Source organism: Eretmochelys imbricata, chromosome 6 (assembly GCF_965152235.1).
Source record: "Eretmochelys imbricata isolate rEreImb1 chromosome 6, rEreImb1.hap1, whole genome shotgun sequence".
Classification (NCBI taxonomy): Eukaryota; Metazoa; Chordata; order Testudines; family Cheloniidae; genus Eretmochelys; species Eretmochelys imbricata.
Genome location: NC_135577.1, coordinates 40348017 through 40366940, shown reverse-complemented (window position 1 = coordinate 40366940; position 18924 = coordinate 40348017). Strand labels below are relative to the sequence as shown.

At 40.6% G+C, this 18924-nt stretch overlaps 1 protein-coding gene across 1 annotated transcript in view; it reads left to right on the top strand.

Annotated features, from left to right (window-relative positions):
• Positions 1-16642, top strand: part of KIAA1549L (KIAA1549 like) — a 203213-nt gene extending 186571 nt beyond the window's left edge. The window contains exons 17-20 of the mRNA XM_077820236.1: positions 2791-2888; positions 4230-4378; positions 11059-11210; positions 16361-16642. Coding sequence (XP_077676362.1) covers positions 2791-2888; positions 4230-4378; positions 11059-11210; positions 16361-16642 — 681 coding nt within the window. The remainder of the gene's footprint in view (positions 1-2790; positions 2889-4229; positions 4379-11058; positions 11211-16360) is intronic.
• Positions 16643-18924: the final 2282 nt, after the last annotated feature.

The following is an 18924-nucleotide window of genomic DNA, read 5'->3' as shown; positions in this document are numbered from 1 at the left end:
GCCAATTTTTTAGTTCTCAGCCGTTTTTGGCCTTCTTCTTTAAAGCACATGGGCTTATGAACTATAGCAATGCAACAACACAGGCTTTCAGCTACTAACTGGGTTATAACCCTCAACTCAAAAATGGCACCCAGCTCAATTGAATCGATAACCTGAAGCTGATTAAATATTAATACTGAAATCAAATCATCTAATGTCTGAACCACATTAGAGCCAATTACAAGCCTTCCTCTTTAGTGCCAGCTGTACTCAGCCTCCCCACTCATTCTTGCACACTCCCCAGAGTCCCATCACAGCTGGGGATCCTCTGAATGACTGGTTTCCCCTCTTTGGGGCTTCGTGAGGGTCAAAGCAGTAACACAGACTTCGCAAAGGAATTTCTGAACCAGCTTTATTCCTAGACACAGCACAAGAAATATACATAGCTATAGAAAAATAACAAAACCTGCATATAAGTCCCTGCCTCAGTTTCTTCACCTCCCCTGAGGGCCCTTAGGGTTTTAATGTCCTTCCAGGGCAGTTAGGATTCCTCTTTTTCCACCTGCCCAGCTCTGTGTTCTTATTCTGGTCTCCCCACATTTGGTGGAGAGAGGAGAGTCCTTTTATAAGGTTTCAATACCCTCTGTCAAGTGACTCCTCTGAGTGGCTTCAAGTGCCTCATCAGGTGATTCATTGCTTGGTTAAGAGCCCACCTGGGAGAACTGGTTCCTTTGGCCTGCAGTTAGTTCATTGTTCTAGGGTGTTTCCATTTAACCTGAATGGTCTTCCAGTCAACAACACTTGATTGCCCTCTGTTAGCCTCTGCTGGGAGCACATAGTCTCTGGTAACACATCAAGGAATCCCAGTTCAATATGGAGGTTAAAGCAACAGTGAAGGCACCTTACTGTTTCCGATAAAAAATTTTGTTTGTGAACACCATGAGCTTTATAGTTCAATATAGATATAGACAAATCTGTCACAAGGGCAAGAGTCTCTATTTTATCTTAAAAAAAAAAAGGACTTGTGGCACCTTAGAGACTAGCAAATTTATTTGAGCATAAGCTTTCATGAGCTACATCTCACTTCATCGGCATCCAATGAAGTGAGCTTTAGCTCATGAAAGCTTATGCTCAAATAAATTGGTTAGTCTCTAAGGTGCCACAAGTCCTCCTTTTCTTTTTGCAGATACAGACTAACACAGCTGCTACTCTTAAACCTATTTTATCTTTGCAACTCATTTTTGGAATTGGTATGATAAAGGAAAATAGATGCAATCCGCTAAAACACAAAAGTAGGATTAAGAAACAAACACATAATCAGGACTTCCTTGAATAAATTCCTGCTTGAACTAGCGTATCTCTTAGACAAACATCCAATCCTAATATATGAATTGCCGGTGATGGAGAATCTCCCACAACCCTTTAAATTGTTCCAGTGGTTAACTACTCTCATTGTTAAAAAGTTCCACCTGATTTCCAGTCTGAATTAGTTTAGATTGAATACCAAAGTGAGTGCCATTGACATTTCTACTCAGGGACATGAACAGTAGATTAGAGGGAGAATAGTTTTTAATGCTATTATATCTACAGTTGTCTGCATCAGAAGTCAGTTTTTCACAAGGTATCTGTGATACCACATTTTTGCAGATATTTAAAACAGAAAATAACTGTGTGGGACCAAAAAGATTAAGTTTTTATTGATTATCACTGTAGGATGCTGCTGGCTGAAGACATTTGGACTTCAGCCTCTGATTTCATAGGTTTGAGGAGATTAGACAGTCTCCTAATACCTTGTCATGTTGTATCATCTTAGTTGTGGTTCAGTTGCATTAACTGTAATCCCATGCATTGCTCTAAGATGTCTTCAGTACCTAGACTTGTCTGGGAAAGTAAATCAGGGAGTGTCTGAGAAGAGGTTCAATCTACTGCTAAGCAGAATTATACACGATCACTTGTATTTCCAAGCAGATTAGATGAAGTTCTGACAAATAATATTTGTAGCAACAGTATGGATAAAGGTGATACGTCATTCTTTGGACCATGAGCTGATGGCCATGAGGGTCAGGAAGATGTTTCTGTTGACATACAGTAAGCATTGCACAGTCTCTAGATGTACTAGAGATGAAATGCTCGATTTCATGACTCAACAGTCTGATCCTGGGTTTCTCTGAATTACCTTGCTTTGTGGATTTATTTGGGACTTCCATTGCTTTAGAGTGTTGTGGTTTAAGAACCTTGGTTTTCTTGCCTAGGAGAAAATGGGGGAAAAATCCCCTGAAAGGCCAGAAAAAAGAAGTTCAAATATCAAGTAATTGCTTGCAGGCAGTTTCATTTCAGTATATGTTGCTTTGAGGATACTTCCAGATATACTGACTTAAAAACACTTAACTTTCAGAGGGGCAAAAAGTACTGTGATCTCACTCTCTGGGGGTTTTCAGGAAGGGATGAGTCTTCCAAAATTGTGAAGGATTTACCTCTCAGGTTGGATTACAGTGACTGAGGCATTATTTTCTTATTTCTTCTTTTTTAATTGCTCAGCTGTAGCTGTGTGATACCATCTGTGTGTATGCTTTCTGCAGTATTCTAAAATCACTCGGCCTGTTATAAAATCTGAAATAAAATACCTACTATTATGGGCACCACCAAAAGTTAACTTCCTAGCAGCCAGCGATTATAGAACTGTTCACACAATTTTAAGGGCTGTTGGAATGAATTTAAACAAATACCTTCACTTTTTAGGTTCTCATGTTGTTGTTTTTTAAAATAAGGTCAATTGATGTTTTAGAAAATATTCATTTTTCTCTTTCACAGGCGTATAGGTTTTCTCAGCTTCCTGAAATGGTAATGGGCTCTCCCCCACCCCCGGTTCCTCCCAGAACAGGTCCTGTGGCTGTGGCATCTCTCAGGAGGTAATTCATTATTATTTTGCTACAGCCAAGAACTGTAAATCTCTATTGCTCTAATGAGAATGACTCCATAACTATAACTTCTAGTAAAAAGAAAAGGAGGACTTGTGCCACCTTAGAGACTAACACATTTATTTGAGCATAAGCTTTCGTGAGCTATTTTGTTAGTCTCTAAGGCACCACAAGTACTCCTTTTCTTTTTGCGGATACAGACTAACACAGCTGCTACTCTGAAACCTATAACTTGTAGTGGCATGTAGTAGCCACCTTCCTCATAATGAAGAGATGTTAATGAAGTTAGGAACTCTCTCTTTTCATTTCCGGTGCTTAAATTTCAACATGGTAGAAGAAAATAAACACCAAAGGATCCCATATTCCACTATTAGCTAGTGAGTTGTCCAATAAATTTAGCAAATCTATGCTCTGATATCTCTCAAGCCATAGTTTAACTCGACTTTAAAAAGACAGACAAAATAGCATATATTGTATAAAGTAGTGGATATTTCACACTCACATCCTCTCTGCTTTTTTTTTCTAAGTCGTCCAGCCCTATAGAATGGAAAATGATATGGATAAATAATAAAATGGCTTTTGGAACTCAGGACTCAGTCACGGATTGCTGACTGACTGCTGGATATTTCTTTCCCATGTTCCTCGGGACTAATAAATGCATGTCTGTTTTCTTTACTTTTAATATATACATTTTGTTTCACCATAGCAATAAGGCATTTCTGAGCAATTATTGCCCTTTTCAGGTGGATGAAGTCACTTGGCCTTCAGCCATGTGCTGTATAACATCACCTGGGGCAAACTATGATCCTAAAGGACATGTATGCCTGCTGGCTGTTACTGTGAAATTCCGTCAGAATGCCAAACACTAATGGAGCTCTTCTGATTGGCTGCCAATGATATCATCACCTCAGGAAATGCATAGTTCTCATTGCTTGGCTTATTTTTGTCAGTTAAATTTCATGATAGGAGACAATTGACACATGGCATTTCTTAGGGACAACAGTGCTCTACACATAGCTAAAATCACTCAGTCTTCTGCTTTATAACACCACACCAAGTGGTAATTATCCAGCATTGTCTGTTGTATCTTATTATTGGATCCATTTTGGAGTTTTGAGTGAATGGGCTGTAGAATTGTAAAAAATACTGTAGAAGATAGAGGCCAAGGACAAAGGAAGTTGCTTTCTATTGATATTCCTGCAACCAGGGATGCCACAGAAAAAGCAAATAGTTCCCTACGGTTTTCTGCTTGGAACTCCTGCCTCCCTTGTTGAGGATATTGCTTATCAGTCAGAATTATCAAAGTTTCTTGCTGTTTTTTGTGATGCGCAGGTCAACATCAGATATTGGCAGCAAGACAAGAATATCTGAATCCAGTGGGACAGAGCAGGGCCAACAGCATGATCCTGCATCCTTTGCCCCAGGTTCAAGAGCTCCAGTATCTGTGGGTCCATTGGATCAGTCAGCATTGAACTACTCAGGTGAAAACGAGTGTAGTACAAACAGAAATCACCTCCCCAATCTGTGTTGTGTACAGATGAGTGTATGGGATATTGCAAGCACACATTGTTATTTGTTGTTATGGAGAAGGATTTATTAAATGCTTTTCTTGGTGGCTTGAGGGTCAACACGGGGTACTCTGTCTTGCCCCTCTTGTCACATGCACGTCAAATAATTCATATTTACCAGGAAACCGGTGGAATTTATGGAGTGGAGATTGTGTGGCTTGGTTAAGGGCCTGGGAGTTCATCAGAAGCAAGTATGGCCACACTGCTTGTTGAGTCCTGGTTTGTAGGAGGCAGTTGCCATGCAAAGCTTCTGAACCCTGCTAGAACTACAATCCGCCTGCCACTCTCCTAGCCTTGCATGATTGAACACTGTCTCTGAAAAAACAATAGCAGCAACCCAGGGTTAAAATAAGGGGAGAGCAGGGGAAAATGCAGCTTCTACCTATCTCCTAAACACAGAGCTCTCCTGCCTCCTTGTCCAGTGCTGCTAAAAGTATAGAAAGAGCTCCCCTTCCTCCCTGGCTTGTGCAGTGAGAGCTCACTGTCCTGTTTCAATATGTTTTAAATCCCCAGCAGCAGCAAATATCAACTGCCCCTTCCCCCTATTCACTGGAATGAATTATAACTTTCTGAAGTCAGATGAATTAACTTCTGACAGTAGAGGCTAGAGCAGCTGGAGTCCCATTCAAGGGAGGTAGTGTGGTCAGGTAGAGAGGGCACAGGACTAGGAGACCAGGGTTCTGTTCCTGGTTCCACTACTAACCTGCTGGGTGACCTTGAATGAGTCATGTCACCTCTCTACCTCTGTTTCCTCTGCTATGCTTTATCTGGCTTTTTTATTTTGATTGTAAACTCCTTGGGGAAGTGACTGTTTCTTATGATGTGTTTGTACAGTGCCCACTGCAACGGGGCTCCAATCTCAGCTGGGGCTTATAGGTTCTACTGTGATAACGTTTCCCCACCTCCTCACACACTTCTCGTGTCAGAGTCTGTACCACATATTCCTGATTAACTTCACACCCAGCAGGACATGAAGAAAAAGTGACTTAAAATGTCTTTTTGATTGTTTGTTTTTGTTTCCAAAGCTTTGCCATTGTGGAAATACCAAAACTGTTAGTATCCTCTGCTACAGTGCAAGTCAGAGCCTGGATTAATTAGTGTTTCATTGTGTGATGCACTAAGAGAGAAGATTCTTGAATGACTCAGTAGTCAGTTAACCTTGCTGCATAATTTAGCCCTGTTCCATCATAAACTGGGGGGACTTTGCCACCTAATGTAGGTATAGAGTGCAGCAGAGTACAGGCATCCTTGTCTGTAGTGATCAAAACAAACAAGAGTTAATGGGAGCTGAGTCTTTTGCACTTTGACCCCAGAAAGGAGCTGCTTGCAAAACAAAACACTAAGTTTGTCATTGTTCTACTTGGAAACAGAGGAAAAGAAAACCATGAATAAAAGGGTGAAATATGTTTGAGGAAATCAGGCCCAAAAGAGAGACTTTCTCTCCCTCTCTCTTCTCCAGCACTCGTTGCATTTATTTTACTCCCTTGTTCTCGCTAGTTTAATGCAATTCCTGTGGTCCACTCACTAGCTCTGCTCACTCCCCTCACAGTGAGAGTTGCGGCTCTTTGCAGCCTCAGGCCCTTCAAGCAAAGTCTGAGATTCCCCCCCTCCCCGCCCCCCATAATATTGTAACACCAGTCAGTCAGCCAGCCTAGCTGTCTGTTTAATAAAACAAATCTAAACACCTTCTCCACTTGTGTATTGACCTCACTAATCCCCCCCATCTGCACACACACTTACACTCCAGACCATGAGTGAAGACCTCATCAGAAGATAGACTTTAGTTAGGGTGGGGATTTCTCTGAATTTGGTACTATAAAAACTTCCAATATATGAAATAAAATACCTTAGTAGTTAATTTTGTTTGCTGCTTGCACTAAGCCTGAGTCTAGCTATGAGGATCTGAAATAAAGAGGTTTTGAATCACCGATCTTCAGGGCGTTAGTTTGTTGGTCTGCTCTCTGATAAATCACGAACCACCCTTATTACATGCTGGTATGGGATATGTCATAAATATAAAGGGAAGGGTAAACCCCTTTGAAATCCCTCCTGGCCAGGGAAAAGCTCCTCTCACCTGTAAAGGGTTAAGAAGCTAAAGGTAACCTCGCTGGCACCTGACCAAAATGACCAATGAGGAGACAAGATACTTTCAAAAGCTGGGAGGAGGGAGAGAAACAAAGGGTCTCTGTGTCTGTCTATATGCTGGTCTTTGTCGGGGATAGACCAGGAATGGAGTCTTAGAACTTTTAGTAAGTAATCTAGCTAGGTATGTGTTAGATTATGATTTCTTTAAATGGCTGAGAAAAGAATTGTGCTGAATAGAATAACTATTTCTGTCTGTGTATCTTTTTTGTAACTTAAGGTTTTGCCTAGAGGGGTTCTCTATGTTTTTTTAATCTAATTACCCTGTAAGATATCTACCATCATGATTTTACAGGGGGGATTTCTTTATTTCTATTTACTTCTATTTTTATTAAAAGTCTTCTTGTAAGAAAACTGAATGCTTTTTCGTTGTTCTCAGATCCAAGGGTTTGGGTCTGTGGTCACCTATGCAAATTGGTGAGGCTTTTTATCCAACATTTCCCAGGAAAGGGGGGGTGCAAGTGTTGGGAGGATTGTTCATTGTTCTTAAGATCCAAGGGTCTGGGTCTGTAGTCACCTACGCAAATTGGTGAGGCTTTTTACCAAACCTTGTCCAGGAAGTGGGGTGCAAGGTTTTGGGAAGTATTTTGGGGGGAAGGACGCGTCCAAACAGCTCTTCCCCAGTAACCAGTATTAGTTTGGTGGTGGTAGCGGCCAGTCCAAGGACAACGGGTGGAATATTTTGTACCTTGGGGAAGTTTTGACCTAAGCTGGTAAAGATAAGCTTAGGAGTTTTTTCATGCAGGTCCCCACATCTGTACCCTTGAGTTCAGAGTGGGGGAGGAACCTTGACAGGATAGTATGTTGATATTAACAAGACCACTCACAAAAGAATAACTAACAAATAAATAGCTGTACTGTGCCCAGCAGGAAGGGCTCCTTTACACTTCACTTAAATGCCTTTGGCCCTAGGCCTACCCTTAAAAGTTTTGCTGACATAGCTCTATTGCTCACGCGTGTGATTTTTTTTCCACCTCATTTGACATGGCTGTGCTTGCAAAAGCCCGAGTGTAGATAGAGTTATACCAGTACAAAAGGCCTTTTGGCAGGATAGCTAACTACAGTCAAGGAACTTGTCTAAGCTATACCAAAAAAAAAAAAAAAAAAAAAAGAGAGAGATCATTTACAGGTATAATTTTGCATCTCCACTATGGGGTTTGCTGATCTGGCAAAACCAGCAAATCCAGTCAAGTGTAGGCCAGGCCCTGCCTCAGCAAGACATTTAAACTACACTTAACTTTAATCACATGGATACTCTCATTGTGACTTTAAGCATGTGGATAGTTCCATTGATGCTATCAAAGTACATAGAGATAAGCATGTGTTTAAGTGTTTTGCTGGATCAAGGCCATAGGTAGCACCACAGAAACATCTCCATTGTAGGCTTCACGGTGCTTGGCCCTGAACAGATGTGTAAGGTAGGGGAAGAGAAGGGTGCAAGGATCTGGGCACAATGACAGTCCTTGCATGCACCAGAGCACATGGTTGACATTTTCAAGGTTGACTGAGATTTAATCACACAACTCTAATTGAGAGAGCTAAATCCCCTAGTTGGCTTCCGAAATCTCAACCCATGAGCCAAGAGCCTCCCAGAAGGGATAGGAAGAAGTGATCCCACCCCCACTCCCAGCACACCAGATTGCATGCGGTCAGTGGGTAATGCAATGGCTTTGCTCCCCTCTGTGTGTTTTGGGGCATAGTGCCTGACTGAGGCACAATAGTGCAGAGACCAAGGGGCCATATTGTTTTGACACTATTTACCTGGCTAACATCTGCCTGAGAAAATGGCTTCCCATTGACAAAATATAACTATTAATGAAAAGCTACAAAAATTTGGCTTTCTAAATTCTAAAGACTAAGACTTTGGGTCTTGAAATTGACAGGCTTATTAGACATCACTTCTTTAATGTTTCTGAACAGTTTGTCTTGCAGCCTCCTAAGAAGTATTAGTTATCTGCATCATATTCACCATGTACTACTGAGTATAAAAATTTGGATACCCTAAACTGTAATCTGTTGCCTGTAACTTCTGTGGAACATAAGTATCTAAAAGGAAGCACTGAGGCTCAACCCTATAATTTTAAAACATTTTGAAGTATACAATATCCCACATTTTAGAATGCCCCTTCTATATACTGTGCCTTTGGTAGGATATGTGTCCTGCAGTTTCAACTAGATAACATTCTTCACTTCTTCTCCTGTACTCTGGAGATTTATTGCTGTGCTGTATTAAAAGGAAAATCATATATTTTTCCTCAGAGATGCTGCACTTCAGTAGAGGATAAAATGATCTGTGTATATTTGGTTTAAGTTTGTATAAAATGGGCTCCTTGGATGAAAGTATCATAAGTACTTGGACAGCTGAGAATGCTTGAGTTGTCCTTCAGTGTGAGAGTAGTCAATGGAATGATTTAGGGTCAAAGAGATTCTACCTCTCTGATTAGATAAGCACCAGCTTTAAATATATCTATATTTTGCCCCAGATCCTGATTCTGCCTGGAGCAGCACAAAGTTGCCCTAATTTAGGTGAAAATCCTGCTCGTTAATTTGAAACTAAGAAATTACAAGAAATTCTTAAGTAAGAATTACAATAAGGTATCACACAGGATTATCATTGTACACTTAGTATGTATGTTTGTTTGCCTTTTCTTAATTAGATGGTAAGCTTTTTGGGCAGAAGGCATGTTTTAGTGCAGGATGGCCACCCCCTTATCTGTGCATGGTTGAGCAGGAAGCTTCTCCCCCAGCCATGCACATCGTCTTACAATACCAGTCATCATGTGCTCTATGCTCTGGGATGCACAGAGGCACTTGTCCCTCTTCCTCCCTCTACCCTGGCAACTCCTGGAGCAGGTGCTCTGAAAAGGGAGCCGGGAAGAGGTGGCTTAATGGCCCAATACTTCACTCTTTGCTCCTGGAAAGGGACTGGAAAACTGCAGGTAGCATTCTGTGCCAGTCATAATGACTGGTATGAATTGCACACCTCCCTGTCCAGGGACCAGCACCAAGATGACTGTACTTGCCTAAGACAGTATCCCCAATGCTTTTCCTGCTGTGGTGCAGTTCCACACCACTCCTTGCTGGGGGCTTGTGCCTAACTGCCACAATCTAGCCCTGTGACTATAAAGAGCAGTGTAAAGGTACAGCTCCCTATAAATCTTTCCTAACAATAATGGTCCTAGAGAGGGAAGTTAGCAGTAAAATGTATCTTTCCCCTCTTTATGAGCCCTGAATTGCATTCTCAATCCTTCCGGCCTAGGGCTGCATTAAGCTCCACTGGGAGCTTATCTACTGCTCTCCTTAACTGGGTTGTAGAGTTGTGTTGAGTGTGCCCTAGGGCACTCCCCTAGAGGCTGAAGTGCACTGCCTGAGTCTTCCCATTTCTGAGCATACCACATCTACAGTACTCCAAGCATCTGTCAGTCCTGGCAGCTTAACATTCTATACAAGTCTGTTTAAAAACAGAGGCTGAGGTGGGACGTCAGAAGAGATTGTATGCCATCGTTGTGATCGACACGCTGAAAGACTGTTTCTTTTTTTTATGCCAACAAAATAGGTGGAACTAGCTGCTGCCAGTTATTCTCAGACAAAACAATACACTAGGTGAAGTGTATTTTCCTCTGGGAGATGTGCTAAGCACCGTCTTGGCCTTGGCAAGTTTCTCTCCCACAGAAAGAACTCTACATCTGCTACTTTTGCCTGCTCGTCTCCAGCTTAGCAGGGTTCTTCTTTTTAAACCCCTCGCTGGGGTTATTTTTAGCTAATTTCCTGTCTTGTGTGGAGGCTTGTGTGCCCTGTTACGCTAGTCTTTTGTAATGACTTTCAGCTTGAATAGAAATCAGTTATTTGAGAATGGGTCTGATCCGAGTGGGGTCTTCTTTGAGCCTACAAAGACAAAATATGCGTGTCAGTTGGGAGAAGGGGCAAAAGTAGTGAAAATCCAGCACAAAAAGACCTCTGCTCTCTCATGAATACTTAGTCCTGCCATGAGTGCAGGGGATTGGACTAGATGACCTTTCGAGGTCTACAATGCTATGATTCTATGAATGTTGTAGATAGATATTGGAGGCTGGTCATGAGATAATGAGTGTATGAGGGGCATGACCACTAACCCATGTAGGAAGGGAGAAGCCATCCATATCTGCTACATATCACTGAGCTCTCCTCCTTCTGACACAACTATTGTGCATACTTCTTGAGACAACTTTACAAATACACCTCACTTCTGATCTGCAACATACAGTCCTTAGCTTCTCTAATATGCTCTGCCTTTTTAGAAAGGGGCTCTGTGCAGCTGATGGGAGTAATCATATTCTAGTTTGTTGTTATCAACATTCTCACAAACACTCAGAGTGTCTCCCTAGGCTGCTTGAGGTACACTTTGAAATGATCCTCTAGGTTTATAGCTAAGATTATCAACTATTAATCATCTCTACCCCATTGCTTCATAGGAAATACAGTACCAGCAGTGTTTGCCATACCAGCAGCAAACCGACCTGGATTCACAGGCTATTTCATCCCAACACCACCCACAGCATACAGGAACCAAGCCTGGATGCCCTATGCTGGAGATAATGAATTACCAGGGCAATGGGCAGACTCGGTAAGTGTTCTTGTTTTTCTCTATTATAATAATATGTCATATGGTTTACACATAGAGGGCATAACTGGTGTAAAGTGAACTTAAAGAGGCTGGAAATTTGGACAGGAGAATTCTCCCAGTGTGCGGAGAATCTTCAGCAATGTAAAGATGTAGTAGAGATGCCATAGGAATGGGAAAGAGGGGACAGGCTGGGGAAATGCCCGAAACAGGGTGGGAAGGGGAGCCAAGCTCCACTGCACCTGATCCCTCACTGGATGCTCTAACTTCTGCTTGAATAGGGCATCTGGGGGATTGGGAAGCCATAACTGGCTCTCTACAGCCACCATTCTTCACTATGTCTGATTGTAGCTCAGAGGCAGTGGAGAACTGCGACTGTTAACTTTAGAGACAACATGCAAATAGCTAACTGACTGTCTTACATCCAACTGTATTGGGATCAATTCAGCAAAAAGCCACCATTCCATTTATGTGGGGCAACCTGCCCCAAAGGGCTTTTTACACAAGATGTGTATTGCAAAGGTTCAAGGGAAGCCTTGGCCATGCCCATGCCCTTTGTTCCAGTCATAGGCACGGGATGTGGCATAGGAGCTGCTATGGTGGATCCTTACTTCCTTAGTATCCCCCCGGGCAAGAGGAATGGCACAAAACAGCCAGGGCATTGCCTGGGATCAAAGGCATTTATACTATCATGAGACAGATGTGGTATAAGAATCTCGCATTTTTTAAAAAGCTTCGTGGAAGAATTGTATTTTGGGGAGAGATTTGAAGAGGAGCAAGAGGTTGGCTCATGAAAAGATGGGAATGTTCCACAGCTAAGAAGTAGCATGGGAGAGAGTGTGAAGGTGAGACTGGGAAGAGGATACAAAAATGGAGCATGAGAGAAGTTTTAATTTCCCTTAATGGTAAACAGTACGTTTTTATAAAACAGACTAAAAAAAGACTAGGCTTTCTGTTGCTCAGTTAAGCCCAGTTGAGCCTGAGAGTAAGTAGCTGAATGATACTTAAAATCAGAATAGATAGTGTTCAGTAAAAGTAAAATAAATTGTTTTATTATTAGCTGTTTGTACTGTAGGCTATGTCATTACAAGTTAACGCATGCTCTAGATATGTGAGCACAAATTCATTATAATATTTAGCGTGACAGTCCATAATCTAAGTAGCTTTGTAGAAATACAAAGATTGTAAGATGAACTTGAGTTGTTTTTCATATTTGAAACCATTTCTCACAATTAGACTTTGTTTTCCCACTTTCCTGTAAAATGACCTTTTAAAAAATGGTAACTTCTTACTCAACAAATCTGCTACCTTGGTGGATTCAGTTTACTCCTGTTACTGCAGAACCAACTCAGCTAAACAGAAAGGGAGATGTGTTCAATTTCTCCCTGTAGATCAATAGAACTGTTTAGTAAATTGCCATTACAGGGCCAATAAGTTACCCCATGCAATGCCACTGGAAACAATGAGGTATTGCTGAGGACCCCATTTGGCCTATCAGACCTTTATTACTGCCACATGAGAAGGAAAGAACCAAGCTGGACTCTGATTCCAGGTTGAATTTGTAGCACGGGCCATTGGACAAAGTATCTTTTGAAGAGTCCTGGGGATATGGTGCCCTGTGGTGTCATTTTTAAAGTCCCTTTTCAGAGGAGAATTTCAGTTATTAAATTGTGGTAAGCCTGGTTTGTAACCCTACTGACTCTTTCAAATTTAGGAGGCCCCTTGGAACCATATCAATGAGTTTAGACTTCTACTTTGAAAAACATAGGTGAAGTATTTAATTTTTACCTCTTTCCTTCCTATGGTCCTACTTTCTGTCTATAGCCTAAGGAAGTGATGGCCAGATCTTATTTGCCAAGTAGTGGGAACTGGTGGCTCTAAAGAAGGTGAATGGAGCTGGAGGGAAACTCCGGCCTGCTATTCCTTCCTTTGAAAGGGGATACACTTTGGTAAGGCCAGAGAGCCTGGGTGGTGGAGAGAGGGTCACAGGAGCGGTATTGGGGCAACTGCTACAGGCAGTAGTCCCCAACTTTGTATATGAGGAGGCAAAGAGGAAGCATTGGGGGAGGGAGGGCTCCCAAAAGATCATTGTGGCGGGGGGGGGTATGAATCCCTCTCCTAGAGGAGAAGGCAGCAGATTTCCTTCAGCTACATTTACCCTTCAGAGCTTTTAGCCCCTACCTCCTCGTAAACAGGGGGCTGGCATCTCCTTATGAGCCCACAGCCAGAAAATGGGGTTACTTAGTAGGCAAGAGAAAGAAAAGAAACAATGTGGAAAAAAATCCCCCCCCCTTTTTTTTAACCAAGATTCTGCCCCCAAATGATTTATATCATGCCCAGGGATCTCCTGAATCTGAAAATTGTCACTATGGAATAGAATCACAATATTGCCAATTCAATATGTTCAAAAATATTGGTCCTCATGAATTGGTCCTCAAAATCATGAAATTAAAAATAAAACATTTTGAGTTTCTCTGTCTTCTGGTTTGTGAGTTTTTAGAATGCACTTGAGTCTTGGTTTCATGCTTTCTTTTTGAAATCACGAGGGCTAGAACCTTACTTTTTTAAAAAATGAAAACTGAGATTCTCCACTAATCGCATGCCTCCTGGAGCTGGGGCTTTAAAAAACACCAAATATGGGTGAAATTGTGAGAATTTACTTTAAGCTTCATTTACTTTAATGCACTTCTTTCTCAAAGAAAAGCAAAGATTTGAAACTTTATATTTGGTGGAGGAAGGGAAATGTATCTGGCGGGGCTATGATCGTCCAAGCAAATCTTCAGTTGTTGCTGAGTAAAAGCCATAAAATAGTGACCTCTAGTGGTTTTTATATATTGTTCAATAGGAATGCTTCCTATGTGATCAATCCAATTCTGTACTAAACAGGGGTGCAGCCTCCTGGCTGTATTTAAATACAACTTTCATCTAGTACTCAGGCAAATACTGTGCCTGGTGGATTTTATATTTTGTGCAACAAGTGAATGGAAATACCCTGAATCGTGCAGCACATATGTCATATGAGGGACCAGATTTTCAAAGATACGTGCCTGAAGATGCAAATAGGCATCTGATGGGATTTCCAAAAGGCCCTAAGCAGTTAGGTGCGTAACTCCTATTGATTTCAATAGAAGTTTGTCCCCTCTCCAGCCCTAAGCAGTTAGGCGCGTAACTCCTATTGGTTTCAATAGAAGTTTGTCCCCCCTCCCCACCTGTTTAGGTGCTTTTCAAAATCGCACTGGGCACCTATTTGCAACGTTAGACACCTCATATCTTTGAAAATCCATCCCTTAGTGACCAGATTTTCAGAAGTTCAGTATCCAAGAGCTCCCATTTATCACCTAAATAAAATGGCCAAATTTCCAAAGGTGCTCAGCTATCAACAGTTTACCCAACAGCGATGATTGCTCTCAGTGGAAGCTGCTCAGTACCGAACACTTTGGAAAATCTGGCAACTTCGTTTAGATGCCTAAATGGGAACTAAATTTATTTGAAAATCTGGCCCTGTGTCCTTTTCTATTTAAAAGTAAAAGAATTATCTATTTAAAAGTAAAAGAATTTCTATGTTTATGCATTTTAATGGCTTTTCTATTGATTTATGATGACCATAGGATTCTGTGCCAATCACTTCTTCAAATCTGAAAATCAGTGAGATTCTTTTTCATTTTTTCTAATTGGATTTAAAATGGTTACTCTGTATCAGTAAACTCTTGGGTAAAGTTACTTTGTCTAATTAAGAAAATGAACCAGAACTTTAAACACAGTGGCTTAAAACATCCCTTAAAACTAAGCACTGTCGTTTCTTTACCAATTTGCTAAGCAGTTTGCAAAACAAATAAAATTAGTTAGAAGCTGAGTTCTAAAACGTCCTCAAATTCAGTTTTTGATAAGAATTTAGAGCTTGCCATTGTGGATCATTGTGTTGCACCAGCAACGTTTAGTATCCTGTAGGGACGAAGGGCCTGATTCCTCACTGCTACTCTAGTTTAAGCCACTGAAACTCCACTGAAATCCACAGAGTTAGGGCAAAGTAAAACTGAAATGTAACTGTGGCATATCTGGTCCAATGTGGGAATAAAATCTTCCAATTACCATTATTTATGATTGACACGATGGACCATATTCATCTCTGGTATAATTGCATTTGAGTTAAGAGTTCCACCGGCATTGAATTTGGCCATAAAACCTGATGTTTCAGAGAAGTCAAAGCTCCTTGTCCAATAAAGCACATAGCCAGCTGTGTAATGATGGGTTTCGGGGATATATAGAGAGAGGATTTTCATCCCAATTTTAGCAGACAGGTTGAACACTTCATTTTCCCCTTAGTAAATGGTGAGGCAGCTCCTTAGTGTTGAACTCATAGTCTTTAAGGTCAGAAGGGACCGTCATGATCATCTAGTCTGACCTCCTGCACATTGCAGGCCACAGAACCTTACCCACCCACTCCTGTAATAGACCCATAACCTCTGGCTGAATTACTGAAGTCCTCAAATTATGATTTAAAAGACTTTAAGTTACAGAGAATCCACCATTTACACTAGTTTAAACCTGCAAGTGACCCATGCTTTATGCTGCAGGGGAAGGCGAAAAAAACCCAGATAGCCTGTCTCTAATGCTATGTCCACTGTCAGTTTTTATTGGAAGCATTAAGACTCAGAACCTGGCTGCTTGCTTGATGTGGATTAGACAGTGGTGCTTCAAGCCAGCAAACTCCTTTCTTCTTTTCTTGGCTTTTTAAGTATAATTTATGCCTTAGATTTATCACAGTATCCTGAAAAATATCTCTGTATTGAAATCAGCTATAGGAAAACAAAGCATCATACAAAATAATAAAGGGACACTCTTTCAACAAGGCATCCATCTGCCCTTGTAGTGGTGATCAGTTTAGCATGTACAGGTTTTTTTCCTCTGCAAAGAGAATTTGTTCACACAATTTGAATAGCTAGGAACTTAACAGTGATTGTTGCTTACAAACAGCACATACAAAAATGTACACAGTGAAGTGGCACTATGAGTATGAAGTCTGCTTTCTGTTAACTTGGACCCAAGAGGCATATGTTCATTTGGATCCGACTGCATGGAGTTCTCTGGAGTGTTAGATTAAGTAATAGGTGACCTGAAGGCCAGCTATTTTGTGTGATTGCTCTCTTCTATAGGTTCCGCTCCCTGGTTACATAGAGGCTTATCCACGATCACGCTACCAACATAACTCTCCTTCAAGACTTCCCCGCCAGTACAGTCAGCCAACAAACATGCATCCTAGTCTGGAACAGGCTCCGTTGCCTTCTACTGCAGCTTCTCAGCAGAGCCTCTCAGAAAACGACCCTTCTGACGCACCTCTTACCAACATTTCTACAGCTGCTCTAGTGAAGGCAATAAGAGAGGAGGTTGCTAAACTGGCCAAGAAACAAACAGACATGTTTGAGTTCCAGGTCTAATACCTTTGTGCACAGTGTTTGTATCACATACCTTGTTGTAGCCAGGGAAGTAAGTCTTAATTTTCAGTTAAAAACTTGCTGCAACTTGTGCCAAAGTGATGGAATTTTTCTCCTGAAAGATCAACACTAGGTTATTGTGAAATGGAATGAAATAGAACAAGAGGACTTGAAGATACGCACTCTGTTTGTTTGCTGGATAAGGGTATGCTGCCAGGCAACTCTTTAATACTGATAAGTTCTATTTATGATATGCAATTGTTTGTTACTTAGCTCTTGTCCTATGAGCCCTTTTTCACTAGGATGCTATTAAACATATGTCTGTGTAATACTACAGTCTATTAAGAATCACAAGAGGCACAAAAGTAGAACTGTCTAAAATAACTTCTGCATGTCAATTTTATTTCTGTGATTAAAGAAGAAAATACGGTAGTACTGAGTAAACTAAGGGCCATAAATCTTCTATGATAGAGATAATATTAATAGTTCATTACAGAATAAGCAGGGCTGAATGCAACAAAGCAACGTCAGTCTTTTCCTTCTAGAGACCACATTCAAACCACAAGAATTTGATGTGAATAAGTAATATAAACAATGTACCCTGTAAATAGTCCCAGCTCTCATGCTATTATGAGTACAAAGGCCAGAAACAAGAGAAGACTGTGAAGAGAGTTAATTGTATTGGGGTAATTGGTGGTTTCAGTGTTCATTAATGCCACTGTTGAGTTACAGAGAATGTGTTTGCAATATTAAGAGAGCTTATGCTGCATGATGGTAAGAAAGATTAACAAAGGAAGTGGGTGCTAAAAAACTTTCAGAAACCCACAAATGAAAAATAGTTATTTGAGTTTTGCCCTACATTCAAGAGGTATTCATTCTGAATGCATTGTGAAGCTGGTAAATTTGAGAACCTTGAGCAAATCTATCCAGCCTGGAATAATGAATACACCTGCTTTGACAAGAAAGCCTCTATTTAACATAGTGCTTTGTACTCTTTCTTGAACAATGACATCTAGTAAAGTGATGCCAGAGAATGCTACCTGAAGCTGTGACTGACTTTGATTACACTGGAGCAGTGAATACACGAACTCTAGAATTCTCAGTCTCTGTAGGAATTTCTGAATGTAGAGGACCTGTTGATTACATTAAAGTGTAAATAAGTAAACAAGTATGTGGATTTAACAAAATATTATTGTTCTGTGAAAAAGGGGGGTATTTGCTGAACCTATGATGACTGTAGACTGCTCAAGATAAAGATTATACTGCACTGTTATATGAGTCCAACCGCCACAAAAACCTAAACAGCTGAATTTGACAGTATTCATCTTTTGCAGTCTCACAAAATAGTTAGGAGATGATGCAAAATACTTCCAGTTCCTTCAGTAATAATTTAGATTTGGGAACTGAAGTTGCTTATGGGATGCTGTGTTCGGGGCATGTTTGGCTAGTGAAGTTAAAGGTAATGTTCATCCTGTTAATTTATTCAGCTTCAGATGCATATGCTATTTTATCTGGTCATTCCATTTTTGTAATGAGTTTCTTTGGTCTTTACTGAGGTGAGAAAGGGAGCTTGGTTTAGCTTTATGGCCATTTGAAAAAAACCTGACTGGACAGGAAAAAAAAAGATTGGAATGAGACGTTGAAATTGTTGAAGCACAAACTTTTAAAACAGAGCTATTTTTTCAAAAAATTAAAATTAAAAAAACTCATTCCAGATAGTGATGCATAGCTACCCTGGAAAAAACAGATGTCTCTTGCTCTAAAGACCTTAACTATTCAAAGATTTTGGAATGCTAGTTGATCTTTAAACAAATGTGAAATTTCATTTTTGTTACTTAATTAGATATAAATGAAATGTATTTTTGTAATCTCTATGTAAATATGCTGTATATTTATACACTTGACCAATCTATTATGGACAGAAAATTACCATAAACCAATTGCAAAAAAGGGAAAAATCTTGAGCAACTTATTGATGAAGATTCATACCTGATGCCTAGAGTACACAAATAGGCAGTTGGATAACTTGAGTGAACAAAGCACCAAAGAAACTCAGCCTTTCATATAAATATGAGTCTAATGAAGACAGACTGGTGTCTCAGTTCCCTATCAACCAACTAATACTAATCTCATGAGCATAACACAATGCATCGAAATGTCTTTTTGTGTTAATTGTTGTCTCCCTGAAAATATTGCATTTGAAAGTGAAGGCTTATAGATATTGGGTTTGCCGTAAGCAGGACTATTTCCCATTGGCTTCAGCAGGAACTGCACACTCTCACACC